The following is a 25,847-nucleotide window of genomic DNA, read 5'->3' on the forward strand; positions in this document are numbered from 1 at the left end:
GACAAATTCAAGAGTAATATACAAATACCTGAATCTGATATGAATTACTCCCAAACACAGCTATCAAAAATTACCTATCTTACTGAGGAAAATGAAAGAAACACCTAAATGAAATCCTTAGAAACTGCATGATTTCTTCCATCCACAGTCAACAGAAGGAAGGAAGAGAAGAAAGAAAGAAGGAAAGAAGACAGGAAGGAAGGCAAGAAGGACAGAAAGACAAACCTGACTGAGATAGCAAAGCAAAATTCCATATAATATTGTAAGGAAAGAAAACCCCAAAATTCATATATGCTGCAAAAAAAAATCAATGATCTAAAATAATAAAACACGATCATCTTAATAAATGCCATTTTCCTACCCGTTACCATGATGATCTTAACTGACGATGTCGAAGCTTCACCATGGCAACGGAAACTATCATCATAAAATGGTACAGTAAAAGAGATAGCTAGACCAAGAAGGGGTAGGGTCTCCTGGTAAGAGGTCTGCAGAGAGGCCCAGTGACTGGTTGTGTGGCTCAGTGTCAGGAATAATGGTTGTATGGCGGAAGGGGATGCCCAATGCCATTTTGGAAATGATGATGCTGGCGATGAGCAAGGTATTCAGCATAGCTCAAGGTCATCTTTTCACTACGGTACCTGAAAGAAAGTTAGGGAAGAGACAAAGTTAACATCACGAAATAGGTGACGTGAATGTCAGAGCTAGGAGGGACCCTTAGAGATAATTTTCTAGATCAGGAAACAGAGGCCTAGAGAGAAGAAGTGACTTGCCCACTGTCACACAGCTAATAAGCAGCAAAGCTGAGATCAGAACCCAGGAATCCAGAGTCTGAGTCCGGTGCTCTTTGCACTCTACTACTCCTTGTTTAAATTGTTCTAGAAATTGTATTGCCCCCTCAGCTCCGGTTTGCTAACAGGAAAGAACGGAGGAAAGCCAGCCTATTACTGTCATGTATGCATTGCATTTACTTGACTACTTTTTCTTCCGGGATCTTCCGTTGCTTCCTCTTTAACCATTCCTTTCCTTCTGTCCACACGTCTCAGGTCTTGCCATTAATGGAAAACAGTAGCAACAAAAAACTTGTCTTGATCGTGGTATCTCAATCCTCTTTCCCCCCATCTTCAGGTTTCTTTTCATTGCCACACTTCTCAGGAGAGTAACGTGTATTTTCTACCTTCGATCCCTCATCTCACACCGCTCCTCGGCCCTGTGCCTCTTGGCTTCTACTGCCGCGCTTCCGCAGAAACTGCTCTTTCAGAAGCCACTGCTCCCCATCTCTCTGACTACTCATCCTACCCTCGCCTTGTAGGAGTTTCCTACATTTCTACCTTCAGTTCTTCTGCCCCTACGCTCTGTCCCGGCTCAGTGAACTCTTGCCTCACAGCTTCAACTATGTCCTCTTTACAGATGATCCCAAATCACCATCTCTAGCCATGAGCTCTACACACGTACATTTTCAGTGACCTATTGGACATTTCTATACAGATAGCCTAGGAAGCACTTCAAATCCAGAATCAATACATTAATGTGACTCTCCCCAACGTGGTCCCTCTCTTGGTGAAAGGGACTGCCTTGGTCCCTTTTACTGAGATGAAAGCCTTGACTGGCTCCTCTTCCCTACTTCCGAATGATGACTAAGTCCTTTCATTTATCCCACAGTATGTTTTTTCCTTCCTTTCTTCCCATCCCACTGCCACAGCTCATGTTAAGGCTCCCATTTCACCTTCTTTGGATTGCTGCCACAGATTCTTAGATAATAACAGTGTCTCCTAATTATTTTTCCTGTTTCCAATTGTAATCTTACACTTCCCCAAATCCATCTGTTCAGAACCCTTCAATGGCTACCAATTGCCTATGGCATCAGGTTTAAACTTCTTACTCTCTACCTTTTGGGCCATATTTTCTCCAGTGACCACCTTCTCTATGTACACTGAGAGACCAACCAAATCAGACTATTGAAGATTCCTTAGAACTTGCCCCATACTTCGCCACCTACATGCCTTGACTCACCAAGTTCTGTTTAAGTTAATCCCTTTCCTCCCCCACTCTCCACCTGTCAAATATTCTACTCATTCTTCAAGCCCAGCCTCACATCTACCTCCTCTTTGAAATTTTCTGTTATCCTCAACCCCCTCCTGGAATTCCTCTTTCCCTGCTCTATGATCTCATATCATCTATCACATTCTGCTGTATATTAATAATTATTTTTGTACATGCCCTTCTATTCTCCTAGAATATGAACTCAGAGAGGGCAGCAATGCAGGCATTTTCAAATTTGTAACTCCTCAGAGCTGAGAATAGTCCATTTTTAGACTATAGGCATTCAATGTGGTTTTGTGGAATTAAAAGAAGCGGAAACAGCAACCCATTTTCCCAAAATGTTTGATATTTTCCTTTTTAAATAAGTACCCCTAGGAGCCCATGCAGAAATTCATTTAGCATTTGTGAGTCTAGCTCAATTGTGTTTTTCTGCAAGCTTTCTATCACTGCCAAAATTCTAAGGTGAAATTCAAATTTGAGGACTGCTTATCAGGATCCTGGGGTTCTGCTAAGCAATGTCAAAAGCTGGCCAATTTCTAATTCAGGCAACTTTCTTCAATAATGTAGTCTAAAGGCTCAGAGGGCTTGCTTTAACAAAGCCAGAGTAAGCCCACAGAGCTACGATGTGAAGGATGGGCTCATACATCATATGGGCTTTACTGCCAAGCAGAGTTCATTGTATTCACCCTCAGTACAGCCCTGCCATTCATTTCCACTCTGTTTCAGAAAAGAGAAGCAAGTATAGTTAGAGAGACCAAAGAAATCAAAAGGTTATAGGTATACGCATCAAAATGTACTGTGAACAGCCTTGCACTAGGAAATGCCTTCTGTACCTGGTCAGTTTTATGGTTTTCCTGAATTCATTAGTAATCGGAGCTTTGTATCCTCCTTTCCTCAGTAAGGAGTCTATGGTCTGAATATGGTCCCATCCTGTGGAGAGCAGACCAGATAAAATACCAGTCAAGCACATGTAACAAGCACCTTTGGTTAAATACAAAGTGACTGTAGAGGTCAGCGATCATTGTCACTGACCCCTTTGGTCCTAAAAACAGTCACACAGAAGAGCTAAGATTTCATCCTGTACAGAAGCAGGGACACCACAGCACACCTTAAATTCTAGCTATCCCTGCTGGCTAGCAACATTGGCTACTTTATCTCAACCGCATTCGAAGGCAAGGAGCCTAAGAGGCTGGCTGGCAGTAACTGCTTGGTCGTGTCTCAGTAACAAGCCACAAACATTGTACTCTCCTCTAACGGTGACATTTTTAAAAGGGAAGGAAAAGCCTCACTGAGCCAACTCAGTAGTACTTAGGACTCCCACACTAACTCACGGTAATCACCATTTCTAACCGTATCTTCTGCAGGCTATCAAGTGCATCTGTGTGCAGCGTTCAAAGGCATTTTTATGGGTTCTGACACAGGATGCACACTCATACCCGAGGCCCTCGACCTCTTATGTATGTTTTACAGAGTCAGTAGAACTACAGAATTAAGAAATTTTCGAAAGCAACCCAAATAAATCTGCAGATAGCTGCTTTAAAGACTAACGCTCTCATTTGGGGGTTTAATGATATTCAATTTTGTAGTTATATATCATATTTATATGAAACAGATATGGGAAAACCAAATTACCAATGCTTTCTGATGAGAAGAAAAGCTCCATGAGATAAAGAAGGGGTATTCATTTCAACTAACATGAAACTATAATTTAGCAGTGGCTAGAAAGGACAAGATACCACAGAGTGAAACGTTATTTTGTGTTACACTGGTAGTTCATAAAGGTTTGTGCTATATCTGTAAAATCGAAAAACGTTTGTTGACTAGGAACATATAAAACACGAATAGCTCATGTATTCTCAATGCTCCTTTTCTTCATGGGACACTTACAATCTTAATAGTAGCAGAAGGAGTAATGGCAACCACCTAAAAAGGAAACATTTGATACTGACAATGAACAGTGTGGCTGATCGTCCAACTAAAGGCTTGTTTATGCCACAAGGCTACAGCCCAGTGGAATATGGGAAAATGGCACTTAAAATTCATAGCAAACCATTGCCTAAAATAAAGCCCAACTTTTACAAATCTACGCTTTTTTTGAAAGCATACTTTTATATGTTTTTGCTGCCAAACTTCAGTGCAGAGAGTCAACTTCTGTGTAATTCACCGATTTCATACAGACATTGCAGTGGCAGCGATGGAAGAGTCATTTCTTATAATCTGACAGTAATCAATTACCAGATATAACTGCAAGGTCAGATAGCGCATTTCAATATGTATTATTTGTTTAAATTCTTCACTAGATCATATGAAATAAAGTACAACAGTGACCTTGCTCCTTTGCAACCTCCGGTAGGTAGGTGGCGGTGCGTTTTGATCCTTTTTCATTGATGAATTCTATTCTAATGCCATGTACACCCACCTGAAAGAAATTGGCAGATTTATTAGTACAGTCTTCTTCATAGAAACAAAAAGAAAAAGTTATAATTTAACTTTCAGAGAATGCAGTTCTTCCTTTCCCCTTGCTTTTGGAAGGGCATATCTGTTTTCTCTTTCCGAAACACTGACTTTGAGGATTGAAGGCCATTATGATGGCCATGGAGACTTGAAAACACTGATTTTTGCATGTGCCCAGCATGCACCGGGTTATGCCATTCTGTTTGGAACCAGGATCACCATTCTGGGGCTGTGTGTAGAATAAGACCATCGATGATGGCAAGAGTCCTGCCCCCGCCCCCAAATTGTGGCTCATGACAATGAGGAACTAGACCAAGGGAACCGACTTCAGAGAGATAGCAAGCAACCATCCTGCTTTCAGGGATAATCACCATTTCAGATTGAGTTCCAAAACTTCTGGGACTGCTGACTCTCTTCCCAAACTGTCTAGTCTCTTTGAAACCTTGAATTATATGTAGATAAACAAACACAGATAAGCCTGAAAAAAATCTAACAATCAGATCCTGCATCGTCACCCATTACGGTATTTCTAAAAAAATGTATTATGGCTTAAAGTGCGCAGGTGGCAAACCCTCACTGTATATCTACAACACTGCTGCCAAATCCGAGAGCAATAAAGATTTCAAATGACTTTGGGGCAGGGCATTTTTACACAGTTTCTTATATACTAACCCAGAGACCACTATAACTTTATTATGTGAAAGACAAACTTTTGATGGTACCCTAAAAAAGGTGGTCTCCTAAGTAAGTGTGGGCAATTTCTTGCTAATGTTTTAAGAAAGTAATCTACTTTTTCTTTGATTAGCATTCAATCAAAAGGAATCTGTCCTTTCCCGTCAGGTCTCACATAGAATAGTGTATAGTGCTAAAGATCACAAAAAGTTCTTGTCTTCTTTATATACATTGATAACAAAAATGACATTTCAAAAGTATAACAACTCCATTCTGCTCTCCCAAATCTATGGTTGCCTTAGATCAAGGGTTCCCAGGTGGAGTTTAAGGTTGTCCAAGGTCCAGGAGGGAAGATGTTAAGACCAGGTAAACATTTTTACCAGAGAAAGGGGCTTCTTTTCAGAGCAGGTGGCTATATCCATTCATCTGTATGGAGGTAATAAAGGTCTAGAAGAGGAAAAGGGGTCCATGAAAACTTCTTTTGTTTCTTCTGTGCTTAGCCTGAAATTTCCCAGTTTTTCAGGGAATAAGAAGTCCTCTGGAAAATCCATTTTATTTTGTCCCCAGGTCTTCACACATCCATCCATTAGAGTCTGTCAGATTTTCTGAGCAGTTGATGTTTTTTTTTATTAAAGCCTATCTCTGTGGCTATTTCTTCTACCTAATATCAGTATTCTTATGAATATCCTTCTGCTGAAAATGCAATAAGGGCAGCTGTTTAAAAACTAACACAGTAAGGCCTCTCATACCCTGTGGGAAATGACTATGGACAGCTGAGAAGAAATATGAATGCTTAGCTATCAGGCATTTCCAGGATAAAGGACGTCTACTAATCTCCCTAGTGCCTGACACGTTATGGAGACAATGACAAATTTGCAACAGTTTCTGTATACTGACTTTCTGATCAGTGACTTTGAAATTTTTTCCTTCAACAATATTAGATCCTTCATAATTTGTTTTTAAAAACATATGGCATAAATAATTTATGCTCCCATCATTCACTGAGGTGAATTCTGCAACTTCAACTCAATGTATCAAAAATCTGTCATGTTAAAATTGAAAAGAGTTTTGGTGTTTATTAAGGTGTCTCATCAAAACTGTGAGAGGAAGACTGTTTCCCTGTCTGTGAGATGAGAATGTTAGACTCAATCAGTGCTGTTTAGTTGGTATGGGGTCGGGGTGAGGGCTGCGAAGGTTATCAGAATTTCAGGTTTCCTGCTTCAGCAAGTATAGTTTGTAAAAAGAATAACTCCCCAGGTGATCTTTATTCCGGGTTAACTAGATAACCTCTAATAATCAGTCTAGCTCTGACAAACTGTGGCTAAGTATTGGGGGAAAAAAAGTGATTTAGGCAAATTGGAGGTGATTTAGACATAAATCCTTTCTTCATAGGAGTACATTCTGTGCTATTCAACAAAAATGACAGAGATTTTGAAGCCTAGTAATTTAAAAACGAAAAGAGGTAAGACCAATTGCATGGTATGCAAATAATATCTTAATAAAGATATATGCATATGAAGAGGTTAAGACCAAACTGGAAGGACATGTTGACCAAAATAAAAATTACTCATGGATAAAACTGATTTACTGTTGTATTTTGAGAAGGCCCCACCATCAAATTTGACATGAAAAAAATTACCCAAATTCCCCCATTTTGAATTAGTACCACATTTATAATTTTTAATTCTTTTCTGTGTTCCTACGATTCTGAACAATCGAAAGCCCCTGTAAATTGCACTGCAGGTATGGTGATATTCAAGTGATTCCTTTGTGAGAAATAACTTATTTCGTAGGTCAAAAATATACTCCACAGAGATATAAAGCCAAAGCCAGAGTGACTCATTTTTTTTTCAACTAGTGGAATCAGGAGAATGGTAATAATGTTCTGAACAGAATCAAAGTATAATAGCCTTTTGTCACCTGTTGAGCAACAGCATCTTGCTCCCAGAACCACAGACGCCACCAAGTAGTCATACTGCGCAATCAAAACAGGAGAGTGGAAAATGGCCTGCTGTGGAGACTGACCCAATCTGGCCAACCTGTGGAAATCACTGGCTTTGCAAATTAAGTCATCTCCACTGAAATGAGCACCAAAACTAATTCTGCACTGTTGGAGGGAGGCATCTGTCACAGCTGCAACTCCAAAATGGAACCCTCGTGTATAATAATTGAATCCTCCCTTCAACAGACTGGAGAATCCTTCGGGCCAGCAGCATCCCAAGAGACAAAGGCTCTAGCTGCAATGATCAGCTAGTAAGAGATCAGCTAACCAGGGGTCTGGGATTCCTTGAAGCAAACTTGCTAGAAAACTCTATCGCAGTAACTTTCCATTTCTCAGGATGGATAAGGAGTTAGCATATGGGAAAACTATGTCACCAAACACCCCTAACCACCACTGCCCAAAGTACAGCCAGGTGAGCAAAAGCTGGAGACGTGCAAATCTAGCCTTATCGGAGTCTTCAGGTCATTTTCAAAATTATTAGAAGGTCTGGGGAGAAAAATGCTTTCAAGGTCCATCAGCTGTGATAATGTCCTTTTAATCAAGACTGTACTTTTGCTAAGCAAAGCTATAAATCAACTCAAATGGTAGCAAATTAAATGTAGGACTTATAGATAAGAGGATATGGAATTAAACAGAGCTGTATCTGTGTGTGCTGTGAGCGAACATTAAGAGCAGTTCAACAGATTCCTATTTCATGTTAAAAAGAAAGCCATATTTATTCTGAACCTTTCCAAAGCAAGTGATTTTTATTAATGCTATTATACAATCTTTTGTTTTTAACATCACCCAGAATGATTAAATATCAAGATTAATGTTAGGACCCTAAAATATATCTTGATTATTCTGGAGTTGATTATTCAGTGTGGGGATTATGCATCCCCAACTCCCCCTGGCCTCGGCCTCATCCTCTTTCCTCTCTTGTCCATCTCTCTATTTGTTCACTGCTCTATCAGAGAGCATGTGGGCACAGGGAAGAGATACACGCAAATTAATCAATTTTGCTACATAGTAAAAAGGTTTGGTAGGAGAAGAGATTATAAATAATGGCTAAAATGAAGCTTCTAGACTGTCTGCAGATTTCATTTATCCTTGTTATCTGGTCCCTTGTTAGAAATGTGGCTTCATTTAAAACTATTACCCCCTAATGCAGTGACTCTCAACGCAGGAACATTAAAAATAAGTGCCCTCTCCCTCCTCATTATAATACATAGTCCATATTATGCTCTGCTCAATTGCACAAAGTTTAAAACACCCTAGTCTGTCTATAAGGCAAGTGTTAGTCCTATAATTCACTAGCAGCACTACAAAAGGGTCTCGCTTTTACTTGTGAGCCTAATCAGCAAGCCAACAATCTGGATATGCTGAAACATGAAAATGTCATCTGGCTAAAAGCATCAGTGAGTATAAAATGTGCTCTGGTTAAGTGGAGTAGGATCCATGCAAGCCTTGGACCATTTGGGTCCCCAATTACCTACACAGTCCTGACCCTCAAAGCTAAATCTGCCCCTGATCACATCCTGGCCAATAAAACCAATTTACTTCCTCAGGTTCATCCTGTCTTAGCAATGTCACAGTTAGTCCCACTCATCCCCATTTTCAGAACCAAATGTTGGGTTTCCCTGTAACGGTATGGCCATAGCTCACTCCACTGATTTTCAGTGGGTTCACCTTGAATAAAATAAAAAATATCAGGAGGTCAAAGAATCGAAGGTTTGTCTGACATGGCTTTGTTGCTGATATCATTTGGCAAAACAGGCTTTGCAATTAACAAAGCAGCCAGTCGCTGGTCATTCATGTAAGACTGACCTGCCAGGCTCAGTATGCCAGTTCCATTGAATTGAATGGAAGGACTCTGTTTCTAAGGAGAGGACACCCCCTAACTTCTAGAGGCTGGCATCATAGGAGACACACATGCTCTCTCACAAAACAGCCTGTGGTACCATGGACAGAAACAAACACTGCATTGGACAACCCATGGGTCTGACCCAGAGTCTGGTGTTTCTAATATTTGTAGGAGGACAAAGCCACAAGTGATATTTTTGCCTGAAAGCACAAAACCCATAACGCAGCACCTTCAACTCATTCACTCATAGCCCCACGGTACCTTCTGCCCCATCCCCAGCTCAGCCTTCTGCAGACTGACTCTTCCTCTTCCCAATGAAAGCAAATTCCACATAAAAGAAGAAAATACTCCAAACTTGGGTCTCCACCAAGAAGAGTTCTTATTTGAGCAAGAAAAATTAGCATTTTCATCATAAAGGCTGATGACAATTTGCACAGATCCTAATGAAACACTTCCCCCAATCCTGATAATGTCGACTACACAAAAATAATGTCGACTATGTATTAATTGTCCAGATCTGCCCATCAAATCCTCAAAGTTGTGATTCCTCATCACTTTAATCCACCCATCAACTTCAGAAGTAAGTCTGAAGTTTTGAAAGTGCCCATCTGATTAACAATTAACACTTAACAATTAACAATGGTTAACAATTAACACTTCAGAATCTGGCCAAATAATAAATTTTAAAAACAGTGTTGCTGCAATTCAGGGTTTTTTTCTCAGTAATTTTTACTTTTGTAAACCTTAAAAATTATAAACATGGATTTTTTTGTTTATAAAAATAGTACATGCATATTACAAAAAAAATCCCTTTTGAAAAGTATAAAGGAGAAAATAAAGATGACGTGTAATCCTAGTACCATCTAGAGACAACTCTTGCCTTCGTGACTTAAAAAATAATCTTCTCTTGAACCAAATGAGATGTCGCCAAGGACTATACTGTTAGGCTGTTTTTATCCATTATCTGACCAGTTCCTGTAGCTGTACTTGCTTTCAAATCTCCTTCAAGTGAGAAGCTCTTAAAAGCACAAGAAATACTACAAAAATAAATCAAAAAGGGTAATTGACTGCAAAACCATCACTTGGGCACAAGTAACCTTTTAATATATTCTACTATAAAAACTCCACTTCACCATCTACCTCAGCTGAGGTTTTTTTTCCCCCTGTTGTTATTTTGTGAAAACAACTGCAAAGGTCTCCTTGACCAAAATACATATAAGCTGCTCTTCTCTAAAATCCCTGCAAATCAGACACCTTTAGCTTAGAAATTAGTTTGGTCTCCATGGACCAATTCTTGGCTTTTGCAGAGCTTACCAAAAGACCAATTAGTGCCAATTTTGATTCATGTACGAGATGTAGGAGACTTAGACATCTTGTCTATCAGGGACATAAGGCCACCAATTTATTTCACAAAGGCCACTGAACAACAATCTGAAAACTTGTATTTTAACTAATAGACGTGCAGCTCTAAAATACCTGGACTAGCTAATAATCACCCCCATGAACTCTGAAAGAATTAGTTAAGATTTTAAAATAAAGCATGGCTAATGAAGAGGTACCCTGAAAAGCTATGAAGCCAAACGTGTTTATATATCATTTGCAGTGAAAGAAACTGTTCTTACTCTAAGGTTTTGCAGGGAACAAGAGACAGCTCAGAATGCAATTAAGGAAAAAAAAACCCTATTCTCTGTAATGATTAATTATAATGAGCATTCCTTAAAAATTGAACATCCTGAAGCTTTCCAAGGAAAGTTCAGGCAACACAGGTGACCTTTAAATAAAAAGCCTGCTTTTTGTCAAAAGTTAGAAAAGTGCATTCCTACCATTTTTTAAAAGGGAATGAGGAAGGGGGTGACTTTACAGACAAGGAAACTAAAGTAATAAAATTTTCTTAAAACCTAGAGATGTGATTTAGTTTGCTTTTCAAAGGCTGGGGGAAAAACACCTCTTGCAAATGTACCCAATATAAAAATAATGTTTGCCTGATAAGAAACTGAGAAAAATCTTATACACATTACAACTGTACATTGAGTATCTGACTCAATACGGTGTTACTCAGTCTACAAAAGAGATTTGTTCCTAAAAAGTTCCATATGGGTTGAACTTATGTAAATGAATTAATCTTCAAGTCATGAGGAGGATAGTAAAGAAACCCTATAGTGTGTCCTTCTGCAAAGGAAAATATCTATTTGTAAAGTGAATAATCACTCCCTAATATGTTTGCTTAATTTAGATTTATACATATAATGTTGACTTAGAGGATGATGCAGTAATATAATAGAAGCATATATGGTTTAGAATAGAGTATTTTTCTTCCTAAAGAAAATCCTTCTGTGAAAAAGAAATCTAGAATGTAAAATTTTTAAAACTGAACTATCTTTCACTTTGTTGCCTACATTTAAGTTGGCAATGGCCATTTTAAAAGTTAGGGACCTCTTATGACTTCTAAACGGCTAGCAGTGATTGATTCCCTGGAAGTAAAACGAAACAAGCCATTTTTAAATCGGGAGTCACAGTGTCACACTGTGTCAGCATCCAGAGAAACCCTAGGAATTATCTAGTCCAACTTTTCCAGCTTCCTGGTGAGGAAACGGAGATCCAGAAAGGTCACCAAGCTGGGTAGTGGCCGTTAGGAAGAGAACCCGAGTCCCCTCATTCCCACAATTCAGTACTCTTTTTATCAAATGCCAGGGATACACACACAGAGTCAAACTGTACAGGAAAGAGTAGACTGGAATGCAACTACTAGGGAAAGGGGTGGAAGAGTTTATGGATTTGGGGGAAGAAGCAGGAAAACGTTCCCACCACCAAACAACACACTGGGAGGGAAGCAGGAAGCGGCTGGAGGAGGCCTGAGAATGGACTACAGCAGCCCATTTCACTAAGAGTATCAATAGCCAATGGAAATTTTTATGCATTAAATCACCTTCTAGAAGTCACTTTACTTTGTTCGGCTTGCTTCCTCACTAGGCTTCTGATACATTGAATTGTTGATTCACAGCAAATTCTTTCTAGATGGCCAGGAAGCGTGAAGCATTCCTTTCCCAATGTTCCACAGCACTTGAAAAAACATTTAAAGTAGAGCATCAGGACAAAGACTAAATTATCATAATGATAGTGACATCTTATACAACAACCTCAAGGTCCCTGAGAAAATACTGTGAAAAACATTTTCTTGGATATATGAAGCCTATGTATTTTTTTTAAAAGGCAGAAATCTTCAGTTAGAATAGAAGCAAAACATAGTGTATATCACAGCTGGGAAAAAATAACCAAGGATTGGGGGTTGACAGAACATGTACCACTAGAAGTCATTTCACTTGGTGACTTTGTGCATCATGCTAATCATCTGTGTATGAATGGGAACACTGTTTTCAGTGGGACATTAAAAGGAGCTAGAAAAAGGTAAACCTTTAAGTGGGGAGAGAGGTGAAAAGAAGAACATGAACTTCTAAAATATGTGCAAGATAATGATGGCAGCTGACTTATTCATCTCATCTGTTTACTCATGAAGGTTGCTACAAAAGCGCCCTATTATTAACTGCAACTGACCACGTCAGAAATCAGCTGTGATCATTCAAGAGGTGTGCTTTCAAAGTGAAGTGCAGCTCTCTGAGTACCAGCAGTCCAGTAAGCTTGCATGCTTTAGGGACAGAGTGAGACTGGGGGCTTGAGGTCTAGCTTTATAGTCTGGGGACAGATTTTTGGCATCACGTAAGGATGATGCTGGCCAGCCCCACCCAGAATGGGTTTATTCCATGTAAGTGTTGGGTGCTAAAAAGGAACCGTCTGCCTTAGGACCACAAGTGACAGCTGTATACACAGGTGAGATCTCAGTGATTTGGGGAGCTAGATATAGCAAAAAGTACCTTATGGTTTGTGAAAATGTCAGTAATCTATTGAAATATGATCTGAAGGTCGACTTCAGAATACAAAAAATATTTCTTCCTCATACCTTCAAAATGATCTTGTCTCTAAAGCAGAGATAAAAGATGCCTGACTACAATTTATAAAATATTTTGACGTCTGTCAGCAAATTGCTACATCGGTTCCCCACAGGATCACTGGTAGCATACTTGCTATACAAGTTCTTCTACAAACAAAAAGCTTATTCATTTATATCTTCCTGAAAATGAGCAGCTAGTAGATGATACACCTAGAATCATCCCACGAGTCAAACTCCAGGGATTGTGATGTCATTGGTTTTATCTTCTTTCAGATCTTTAAAAGGAAACATAGCTCCCAAATAGTGTAACTATACAAGTTCTAGGCTCTGTATCATTTTAGAGGACTCCAACATGCTGCATGAGCTTTTCTTTCTTTCTAAAGCGCCATGTCTGTCAGCCATGCTGCCATTCAGAATTAAGAGAGTGTTGTCGATTGAAGAACACAGAACAATGGTGATAAGTTTCTGTGTTCAAACACAAGGCAGATCACTTCAGATTTCTCCCTAGGGGAGCAATTTTCCTCATTTAACAATCATTTTAGTCTTGCAGGTAGATATTTCTACTTATCAGCAATGAATTCTTTCCCCCAGTTCAATCACTCCTCATTCTTCTCATGCCTACCAGGGCAATAAGTAGATCATGATGCGGGCAATGATAAGGGAGGGACCACTGTTCCAATTTGTCTTTACAGCCTTTTGTGGCTGGCTTTTTTGTTTTTAATGACTACCCAGGCTCCTTGAGAGGCTACCTACAGACACTCATTTTAAATGTATAATTACTTCTTTGAGGAAATATAACAGATGGAAGCACTACTGATCATTCTGTCAATTCAACAGTGACTTGAAATTAATTACATCCACTTGTGAAATCATTTATCAAACATTCTTCACATTATCAAATAGAAGCATTCTAGCCTCTAAAACAAAGTCTGATGTAGATCCTATTTTCCTACTAACTGCCATCATAAAATTAAAGACATGTTACCAGAAGACAGCTCCCAAACAAGCTGAGTTAAAAACCTTGGATGGAGAGTAACTGCCAGCCCTGTGGCAGTTCACTTGTCATTTGAAAATTAGGTGTCTATTACCACTGGTCACGTCCCTCATCCTCATGACCACAGGGATGTCTTTCTTGTTGCTGAAGTTACCTAACTCTACCCTTGGGGACTTCTAGACTTTGCCCTCTCCCTGCATTGATCTGGGCATTTTTGTCCCTTTAATTAGGAATTCTACTGCAGTAACACGCTGCACCAGTGGGGGTCAACTCTCAAACTGTACTTCCACCAGAAAAGCCCTATGTTAGAGGCTTCTGCTCATATAAAACATACTCATTACCAATCCCTGACTTAAAACTTGTCTATTGAAATTCTATAATCATCTCCTGTTTCCCCCTCTGGCATAAACATATATAGCACCTTGCATTTCCGGTTAAAATGAGATACTTATGGTGAAAAGGATATTTCATTCTTGGAAGAAAAGGTGTATCTATTTGACAGTGTGAAATTTCTCAAAATGAAACGTATACCTTCATAATATAGACTGACTCCTCATAGAGGAAATCCACAATATAAATAATTAACTTATATACAAAGGTAAACCATAAATGAAGACTTCCCCATAGTCCTCTTTTTAATAGTGACTGTAAATTTAATATGATCTCAGTTACATAAACAAACATGCAGTTTTATTGATACAAAGACACAGAAAAAGAAGAGAAATAATTCCAAACTATTAACAGTGGTTATCTCAGAATGGTGTGACCGCAAATGGCTTGCATTTCTTTATATTTTTTGAATTTTTAAAGTTTTCTTCTTCTTAGAATTACTATATTATTATGGACAGTAGGTTTACATACATACATATATATGCATATGTTCCTTTTTATTGTGGTAAAATACACATAACATAAAATTTACCATTTTAACCACTTTAAAGTGTACAATTCAGTGGCATTAAGTACATTCACAATGTTATACAACCATCACTACTATCCAGTTCCAGAACGTTGTCATCACCCCCAATGGAAACCCTGTACCCATTAAGCAGTCACTTCCCATTCACCCTGGCAACCACTAATCTGCTGTCTATCTTTATGGATTTGCCTACTCTGGATATTTCATATAAATAGAATCATACAGTATGTGGCCTTTGTGTCTGGCTCTTTTCACTTAGCATAATGTTTTCAAGGCTTATTCCTGTTGTAGCATGTATCAGTACTTCATTTCTTTTTATGGCTGAATAATACTCAATTGTATGGCTATAATGCATTTTGTTTATCCAGTCATCTGTTGATAGACATTTGGGTTGTTTCCACCTTTTGGCTATTGTGAATAGTGCTGTTATGAACATTCATGTATAAGTTTTTGTTTCAACATCTGTTTTCATTTCTTTGGGGTATATACCTAGGAGAGGAATGCTATTGACATATGCTTTTTTAAAAATGTCTTTAATTCTACTTTGGCATTCTGTGTTTAAAGTAGCAATGCTTTTTCAGAATTATTAAGGATAACCCTAATAATATCATTCTTACAATAATACCATTCCATTTTCAATCACTGATTATGGCACATTTTTTTTAAAAGGCCAAATCACGTTCTTTTCAAAAATGTAATTTTCATCCTTATTCTTTGGGAACAAATTTCTTTTATGCTAAACGCTTTAAACTATGATGAACTAACTGAAAAGGACAGTCTTTTCCTCTTAGCATAGCCATTCTAGCAGTACCTAAATCACTTTCAAATGCTTATATATTAAAAGTACAAAAATATATGTATTTTGTTGTTGTTGTTTCTTTAAAAGAAAAGTATCACTAAATAGACATCAATATTTAAACCTTAAGGGATGTATTAAATATACAATACCAAGTAGAAGCATACAGAATCTTCCAGAAATTCAAATGGTGATCAGAGAGGATAAGTACACCCTCAAAGAGTACACAGTACCAATTCTTAGATGTTCTACCTCCCACCCTCCCAACAGAAAGATGATACGTCTCATGAACATAAAAGCCCAATAATATCAAGGTTCATTTTAGCTGTAGACAGTACTTGATGGGGGCTAAAGAAGATGATGGTGTGCTTACCCGCACCTACTTAACAACTTTCCCCAGAACACATGCACACACGTTTATGCAATAAACATTCATGTACATGCCACACGTGCACACTTATGCACACATGAATGCACACCCTCCCCCCAGAACCATACTTCCAACTCAGTGGCTGCAAGTAAGGGAAGAAGTGTTTTTGTAGCTCAATCATCCCTTAGGTCTCAGGCTTTTTCTGTTATTATCACTCCCATCCCCACCAATACACACACAGCACCCTGCAATTCAGAAAGCAGAAATAAAATTCTAGCTGGAGAAGAGGAAGTAGTCCCCTTAAAACAGTCAAAGAACCACCCAAACTGTAATATTTGTTAATAAGTAAGGGATATGATTTGGGATCATTTAAAAATAAAGTACTGGGAATATTTCTATAATAGCGGTGGACTTCTCTTTAAGAAAAATTCAAATAGGAACAATAAAACTTATAGAAAACAATCAGTTAGGAAATTTTAATCCCATAAAAGATTTCACACACTCCAACTTTCCCAGGATCAACACTATCAACAAATTTTATTTTTTCCTTTAGAAAAAAAATCTTAAGATGCTTTCGTATTCTAATAATGCTCCCAAAAAACCCTACCACAAAATGCAGAAAGGAACTCTTTCATCCTACTCTCTGCAGAATTTTTTAAATAGCTCTGACATAAAAACAATGTTTATATCACAGAGATTTTTTTCAATGAAGATTACGAACTTTATAAATGTCTTTTTCTCTGTGTGGAAAAACTGAATCGCAGTGGAGTAAGTTGTCCAAAGTCTCACAAGGAATGAGGGGAAAGCCAAAAATAAAATTAACTGTCAAGAAAGTGGTCTGTCCACAAAGCAAAAAATCTCAGTTATCATGGGGGACAGTCATTCTAAAAGGGCAGTAGAATTAAACATGTTATATCATGATGATAGTCATGTCATTTATGAGTATGTGTACACACAAGAATGCCCTGTATATCACTGAATTCCCATTGTTTAATTCTTACAGCACTTACTTCTTCGTGATTGTGTATACTCCTTTTCTCTGCTATTAGACTCTAAGATGTTTATGGCAGGGACCAAATTTTAACACTTTTGTACATGTAGCACATGCCTTGAATACAGTAAGCAGTCAGGTAACATGGGTATGTTTGCGTGTAAAATTTCATAGACATACACTCAACTAACTCCCCCCAACCACCAAAACAAATCATGGTGAGAAACTTTGAACTTTCTTAACAACTCAACCCCACATACTAACGAAGAACAAAACTATGATCAATATAGGCTACTCTGATAATCCCAACGCACAGAGACACCCTAGATATATACCTTTATGTGTTAGTGTGTGTAAATACACAGATTAAGGTAGCCAAGAATGAATTCGCATGGTTTACCTGTAGTTAACCAACATCCTGTTATTATCCATGAGCTGAATTCCCCAACTGGTGTATTATCCTAACCCTTTTACTCCTTGTTTCTGTGATGTATCCTCTGACTACCTTAACTGCTTCGTGGCAGTCACACCAGAGTGCATTGGAATGGAAATAAGAGGAGAAATAAATTCCAATCAGTCCTGCCTACTACTTGTTAACAGCTTTTATGAGGTGTTGTAGTGAAGTAATAGGATAAAAATGAAGAGCAAATTCAGTTTGGGGGATTAAAACAACACAGGGTACTTTGCCTTTAAAAAAAAAAGAAAGAAAAACTCCTTTGCTTACAATCTCATTGATCAGCTATGAGGTTTATCCAAGTTACGCTCCACCTCCATTACAATAGGAAATGGGCTGAAAGAGTTATTTTCTGGGCCTAATTTTTAAACAATTACTCAGGAGTTACTTTCATTTTTCTTTAAAAATTCTCTATAGCCTTACCTCCCAGTCCAAATAATCACAGACGTCTTCGAAGTTAGTGAGCAGAGACACTGAGCAGAACAGCCGCGGCAGCTCATCCCTTGTCATTGGGGGAAAACGGCTATCTTTAAGGGCGCTGTTGAAAACAAAGCAAATATTAAAGCAATCACTAGATATGGGAGTTCTTAGTTTCAAAGGCAGGCAATCATTTGAAAAAGGTATGAGATGAAAAAAAAAATCTCATGGGCCTCCCTGGTGGCGCAGTGGTTGAGAGTCCGCCTGCCGATGCAGGGGACACGGGTTCTTGCCCCAGTCCAGGAGGATCCCACATGCTGCAGAGCGGCTGGGCCCATGAGCCATGGCCGCTGGGCCTGCGCATCCGGAGCCTGTGCTCCGCAACGGGAGAGGCCACAACAGTGGGAGGCCCACGTACCGCAAAAAAAAAAAAAAAAATCTCAGGTGAGAAAGGTGCCCAAATCTTCAAATGTATTCACAGGCTCCAAAGATTTTAGAAGTCGTTATTTTTGTTCATTTAGTAGATTGTGTTTACTGGCCAATCCTGTGACCAATTCAGTTGTAAAGAGTGAATGATCAATTATATTTCCTGTACAGTTATTTCCTTGTATGTTTCCCTGTTACTTGTAGAACCTGACAATGTTTTATTTTACTTTTGAGGAGAATAAAAACCAGAGTAGTGGAAACTTGTGGGAAGACTTCTGGATCTACCACTGTTGCAAAAAATATATACATATTTCATGTTGTTAAAAAAAAAAGGTTCGGGGGCTTCCCTGGTGGTGCAGTGGTTGAGAGTCCCCCTGCTGATGCGGGGGACACGGGTTCGTGCCGCGGTCCGGGAAGATGCCACATGCCGCGGAGCGGCTGGGCCCGTGAGCCATGGCCGCTGAGCCTGCGCATCCGGAGCCTGTGCTCCACAACGGGAGAGGCCACAACAGTGAGAGGCCCGCATACCGCAAAAAAAAAACAAAAAAAGGTTCATACTAGGTTGACCAGTTACCATAGAATAGCATCTAAAGAGTTCAAAAAAAGAAAAAAAATTTATTTTCTTCAAGCAAAAGAAATCAAAGAAAATGAAAATAATCATGCAAAGTACACACTAAAACTACAAGGATTTCAGGCCCCCCTATAAAGGATAATTCAAGATATGACTCAAAAATTGTGGAACTTCAGGAAATAGGGCTAATCTTAGGAAATAAAATTATGATTAGGAGACCATTAATCACATCAATGGATTTCTGAGTACATCAAGTCTGACTGGACCCTGTAATCAAGGGTAGTGTACCACAGTGCCTAACTCTAGAAAAACCCAACTGTAAAGGACAAAAACATTGGAAGATTGTAATTCTTCCTGCAACAGTAGAACAGACAGAAAATACAAAGACACACACACCACACACACAGGCACTGTGTGTTCCTTGTACTTTTAAAAGAAACCACTTCCTGGTCAAGAAAACAAACACACCTCTGATTACACACTATATTAATGGCACTGCTGGCATTTGCGCCATCGCTCTTCAAATGTCCTATAAAGCAGAGCCAGGCTTAGAAAATGTTTTCACAGATTAATGCTTAGAGGTTAAAAACTTAGAGCCTACAAACTGCTTGGGTCATAACAAAGTTCCATGACCTTCAGAAATAATTCCTTTTTCAGTGAGTTCCTCATTGTTGGATTTTCTTTTTTCCATCCCTTCCTTTGCATTCAGAAACTCACTCACTCTACTGTACAAATATACCCCTATGTTTGTAAGTATTTTCAATACATTTTGGTGTTCATTCTATCCTGCTATACAGAGGAAAATGCTTACAGAAAGATAGAGATGTTATATATAAAGCATACATGTTTTTCCCCATTCGAGGAGCCAAGATTAACCAAGAAAATCAGGAAATCTGTGATAATTCATACTCTGAGAACAGCACTTCACTACTTTATAATTTAACAACATAAATTTCCTATGGCTTGGCTTCTTTTATTTTCCAACTGGCAAATAAAGTTTTAAAAAATATTTTCAAGTTCTCATTCAAAGCCAAGATAAAGACATATATGGTGTGTGTGTAACGTCCCCCCAGCCCCAGACCTGCCACAGGAGAGAAGTTCTAAAACAGAGACCAGAAGAATCCCATGCATAAAAACCCAAAGGCCGGGCTTCCCTGGTGGCGCAGTGGTTGAGAGTCCACCTCCAATGCAGGGGACACGGGTTCGTGCCCCAGTCCGAGAGGATCCCACATGCCACGGAGTGGCTGGGCCCGTGAGCCGTGGCTGCTGAGCCTGTGCATCTGGAGCCTGTGTTCCGCAACGGGAGAGGCCACAGCAGTGAGAGGCCTGCGTACCGCCAAAAAAAAAAAAAAAAAAAAAAGCCCAAAGGCCAATCACACTTTCAGTTTTCCTTGTGAAAAGCAAAAAAGGGGAAAAGAGCCTTACACATTAGAATAACATAAAATATAATTTTTAGGGTTATAGATTTTTATTGTGGTAATATACATGACATAAAAATTACCGTTTTAACCATTTTTAAGTATACATTTCTGTGGGATTAAATATATTCACATTGCTGTACAACCACCATCACCAACCATCTCCAGAACGTTTTTTATCTTGCCCAACTGAAACACGGCACCCATTACACACCAGCTCCCCATTCCTCCCTCCTCCCAGCCCTTGGCAAAAATGTTGTAATTTAAATACACTTTTATAATTTCAAATAATTATAGTAATATAGTCGCAAATGTTTTTCATATATAACAGCTTTATTGACATATAATTCACATACCATAAAATTCACCCTTTTAATGTACACAATTCAATGGTTTTTTGTATATTCAGAATTGTACAATCATTACCCCATCCAATTTTAAAACATTTCATCACACCAAAAAGAAACCCTATACCCATTAGGAGTCAGTCCCTATTCTCCCCTCCCCCCAGATCCTGGCAAGCACTAATCTCCTTTCCGTCTCTATGGATTTGCCTGTTCTGGACATTTTATGTAAGTGGAGTCATACAATATGTGGCCATTTGTGTCTGGCTTCTTTCACTTAGCATAATGTTTCTGAGATTTTATCCATGTTGTAACATGTATCAGTACTTCATCCTTTTTTAATATATTTTTTTCTGTTTGATAAATTTGACATGTTACATTTTGTAAAAGTATATCATCTTTTTAATTACCCAATAATATTCAATTCTATGGATGTATCACATTTTGTTATCCATTTATCTGTTGAAGGACATTTGAGTTATTTCCACTTTTGCGCTACTATGAATAATGCTGCTATGAACATTCATGTATGAGTTTTTGTGTGGACAATAATGTTTTCATTTCTCTTGGGTAGATACCTAGGAGTGGAATTGCTGGGTCATGTGGTAATTCTATGTTTAACTTTTTGAGGAACCATCAAACAGTTTCCCATAGTAGCTGTACCATTCTACATTCCCAACAGCAATGTACGAGGGTTCCAATTTCCCTGCATCCTTGCCAACACCTGTTACTGTCTGGTTTTTTCATTATAGTGCTAGGCCTCCTTTAATGAAAAGGTTTTTGTATCTAGCTCTAGCTTTTACATTAAAAAAATACACATGTTGAAGTTGTCATGCAGTTAATTTCTCAACACTTTGAGGCAAGTTATTATTTTGTTTATTTCCTAGCAAACCAGTGAAAGGTATATTTTAGCTCAGTGCAATTCAAACTATTATTTCAAATCAATGAAATTTTCAAGTACCTAAAATGTAACTGAGGATCAGGCTAGCAAGCTTTCCTCGTGATATGGGGCTGGTTGCTCAATCATTTGGGGCTTTTAAAAAAAGAATGTTTAGAACAAAGAGTGAGTGGGAGAGGGCTAGTATGGCTAATAACATAAATAACAATCATGCCTCGCCATACCAACACTCAAATGTTTTAACTTCAAAACTCTGAAATAGTGAAGGTACATTAATCATGATGGAAACAGTCTGATTTTACAGAAACACTCATTCAAACAAGACTTTTAATTCTTGCATTTTTCATCAACTCTAAGTAACTTTTCATTAAATTCATGAACACAGACAAATTCTAAAAGGCAGGAAGCCCTCAATATCTCTAAATGCAAATTCCTCGGGAAAAGAACTAGCAATGAAAGCCTAGCAAGGATTTAAGGGATTATAAGAAAAAGATGAAAAATGTGGCTGGAGACTGACCTCAGAACTGCTAGGCTGGTGTGGATGGCTGACAAACAAGAGGATTCAGCTTCCCTTAGCCCCATTCTCTTTAGTATATAGAATATGTGATGTGGAAGCTGAGCCTTTAGAGAGGCTATGCTGTCTGGAGTCGGGCCGTGACTTGCTCAAGGTGACCCAGCTAGTTAGTGACACAGGTAGGGGTACAACCCAGATTCTCTGACTCAAGTCCACAATTCTTTCTAGTATCTGTACCTTAGTTGCCACCTTTCACTGGATTATGGGTTTCTAAAAAAAATTTTAAATGAAATGCTTGCTTTACTAGGCAATTCTGATCTCATACCTTCAGTGCCTCTGCCTAAAGAAGATAAATAATAATTTAATAGCATTCATTAGTAGCCGAAGGGTAGATAGAGCTAGACTTCCTGTCTACTGGAAATCTGCAGGAGCAAAAAGGACTTTAAAATATTAATATTGTCCATGGAAAGCATTTTATACCAGAGTAGTGTCTGCCAATTTAAATTCTAGGCAGTCTAAGGAACTGACAAAGAAAGAGATCTTGTAATAAACTCGTATGAAGTTCTCTTTGCTACAATAGGAAGCCATTTTCTAGCCATTTTAAATATTGCTAGGAAAAAAAAGAACACTTATGTACAAAAACCTGTGGGCTGCTCCATCACCCATATGATGGATGGCTAAGGTTTAAACAACAGTTTAATTCAATACCAAATTCAAATATATTCAAATTCAAATTGGCATCCTCCCAAGAATATATTTCACCTAATTGAGAAGCAGCATTAACATCTGTCAAAGTTAATATCTAATGTTAAATAGCACTTTAATGAAAATGAACATTAAAAAAGGAATTAACTATCAAAGAATCAAAGGGTTTGTGACAGTACCTGGAAACTATGAGGGAAAAAAAAAACAGCTGAAAAGAGACAAAGCCTTAGATATTGTAAGGCTCATCACAAACAATATAGCATGCAACAGAAATTATTTAAGAATCTAGCCAGCTAGCCATTCACTCACTCATCCATTCATTCCTTTGCTTTCTAAAACACTGATGACCTTAATTGGTTAAACAGTGGAAAGTTACCAAACTGCCGAAGGGCTTCATAATTACAGGCAATCATTTTTCAGGACAAGGAAGTAATTAAAACCAAAATTAAAAATCCTTGTTTGGATAGGTGAAGAAAAGCAAATCAAGCATACATTAGTCTAAAATTAAGACCAAATCCCCCCCCAAAACAGCTTTTTCACAAGGGGTTTCAATCATCTGGAAATTCTGCCATTCCTCATGTGACATGTCTGAATTCCAGGAACTTAGAATACTAGAATCCTAAACCCAAACCTGAAAAGTTATCTATATCCTCTCTTTCACATTAAGTAGCAATGTTAGCTTCTCACTGTTAAAAAAATAACAGACACAAAACAGAATACAAAAAAGTTAAGTGACTGTTCATCAAACCTAAGGGTAGAGAAGAGCAACAAAGGACATGGTCATGGTTAAGGAGGGAGGAACGGAACCTTATTTTGGTGAGAGCTGTGACCCAAAAAAGGGAAATTTTCAATTGTAAGCCATATGTAAAGTGTTACTTAATTGGGAGATGTTTTTCCCCTTTAGAGTAATGAGTACAACCTACCTGCTGCTTGATGAACATTAACATTAAAATTTATTCATTGTAATATATATTTTTAAACATGATATGATGGGTAATTAACAGGGAATAGAGGAAAGAACTAAGGCATGGAACAAAAGGAAGAGAAAGTAGGAAGATGGGAAAGAAAAAGAAAAAGGAAATATATGCAAGGAAAGATGGATAGGGAGAGAAAACAAGAAGCAGGAAAAGGAAGTGGGAAGCAAAGAAACTTAAACAAATAGAGACACACAAAGGGGCAGAGAGAGAACACAAGGAAGGAAGAGTGGAAGGGTAAGAGGGAGAGGGAAATCCAGTGGAATGGGTGCTGGAGGTTTTCATATGTTATTTGGCTCCTATCCTACAGGATTCCCTTAGGCTTTAGAGTGTTATCACCTGTTGCCCTCCAATTGGCTTAAAGTTCTTGAATTGCTCTAATCTCGAATTCTTAAAAGCCTCTACTCTCTGAGATGGCTACAGCTGCCCACCAGGAGCGAAAAATACTCCGTGGGCTACATGCTCTGATGACCAGAGCAATAGTGTCAAGAATCTGCCTCCTAGCCACAAGTTCCTCACCTTTAAATTAGGAGACAAGGTTGTGAATTTGATTTAGTGGAGTGGAACTACAACTGGAAAATACAAGATACATGAAGAAACATACGGCTAAATGTTTGGTGTATATGGGGGGTATTCCTCATCTCCCTCCATGTAACAATGTCCACATAATGCTTTCCCTGCAGAGTTTCTGGATTTACTCGATAAAGTTTTTAGAAACGAACTGCTAGAAACTGGTTTTTGTTTTAGTTATTTTTCTGATGAAATCTTTTAAAATATATTCTACCAGAGTGTAATGGACATAATGACTCAGGTTCATCTTTAAGACTCAATATGACTTGGGTCATTCATTACTATATGGTATTGAAACAGTGCTCTCAATACAGTCTTGGCAATAAAAAAAAATCTTTGGGTATGGAAAACAGATCAACAGTATGACCACCAGCAAGTTCCATCTGGGGAAATCTGAAAGCATGAGATAATCTCTACTTTTAAGAGAAGGTAACACAAAAATAACCTGTCATAGACTTTCAAAGTTTCTAGGGATCTTGTCTCTGTGTTCCCTAAGTTAGGATACTATAAAACTGAACTACCTCTCGAATTGGATTAAATGTAAATTTTATTGCCTTTTCTCGTAGAATCTAGAAAAACTTCCACAACGCTGAACAAGTATTATTTCCCCAGGGTCATCAAAAGCACTTCTCCAAGGTGTAATAACTGTGTCTTACCGCCAATAAATGTAGCTCCTAAAAATGAAAACATGAAGTCATCATTAACACATGAGCCTTATTTCACAGTCCTATAGAACACAGCAGAGGAGAATGGCTAAGAGCTTGGATTCTAGAGTCAGACATAACTACATTTGGATCCTGGCTCCATTGCACACTAACTGTGTGACATCTGGGCAAGTCTCTTAACCTGTGCCAGCCTCCATGTCCTCATCTATAAAATGGGGATAACACTAGTACCTTCCTCACAGAGCTACTGTGGCAAGTGGACAAAATAATAATACCTGCAGAAGTGCCTTACATACACCAGGTGCTCAATAAGTAGTAGCTGTCAAAGAACTTTGGTCATCGGCATATTTGTTAAGTTTATGCCCACAGGGCTGCCTCCATATCATGGTTCTGGTGAAAGGAATGGAGCCCCAGGACTAAGATTGACCCTTCAACCTTAAGATGAGAAGGTCTAAGCAAGTAATCTGCTCTAGCAATTTACTGTGACCATCTAAAGGGGATAATGGCTACCCTTTCAGGTTCTGGTGTTTCTGAGAAGCCTTCATTTCATTTTCTTTCATTTTCAAAATATTTATTAAGGCTATATGCCTTTTATTAAGTGAAGAGCCACAGAGGATATAAGAATAGTAGATTACAAAATAACATATGAATATGTGTAAAAGACTTCGACAGGAAGGCTGAGAGGAATGGTCAGACAAGGTTAGCGTCTTTCCTGGAAGGATCTGTTTTACACTCTCTGCTACTGGTTTACTTGTTACCAAGTGACCCAGAATTGCAGGTAAATTTACAGAAATTAAATGTATACACATTTTTTTTCTAGTAAGAAATCTACTACATCAAGCGAGGTACTTCTTCATCAAG

At 38.5% G+C, this 25,847-nt stretch overlaps 1 protein-coding gene across 1 annotated transcript in view; it reads right to left on the reverse strand.

The window, feature by feature from the left end:
- Positions 1–526: 526 nt before the first annotated feature.
- AMMECR1 (AMMECR nuclear protein 1) overlaps positions 527–25,847 on the reverse strand; it is a gene marked incomplete at its 3' end in the record, with an annotated part of 73,120 nt that continues 47,799 nt past the window's right edge. The window contains exons 2-5 of the mRNA XM_079728286.1: positions 17,908–18,022; positions 4,372–4,462; positions 2,877–2,973; positions 527–641 (exon numbers count right to left, since the gene is read on the reverse strand). Of these exons, the coding sequence (XP_079584412.1) occupies positions 527–641; positions 2,877–2,973; positions 4,372–4,462; positions 17,908–18,022 (418 nt within the window). The remainder of the gene's footprint in view (positions 642–2,876; positions 2,974–4,371; positions 4,463–17,907; positions 18,023–25,847) is intronic.

Source organism: Hyperoodon ampullatus, assembly GCF_949752795.1.
Source record: "Hyperoodon ampullatus genome assembly, chromosome: X".
In the NCBI taxonomy this organism is placed as follows: Eukaryota; Metazoa; Chordata; class Mammalia; order Artiodactyla; family Ziphiidae; genus Hyperoodon; species Hyperoodon ampullatus.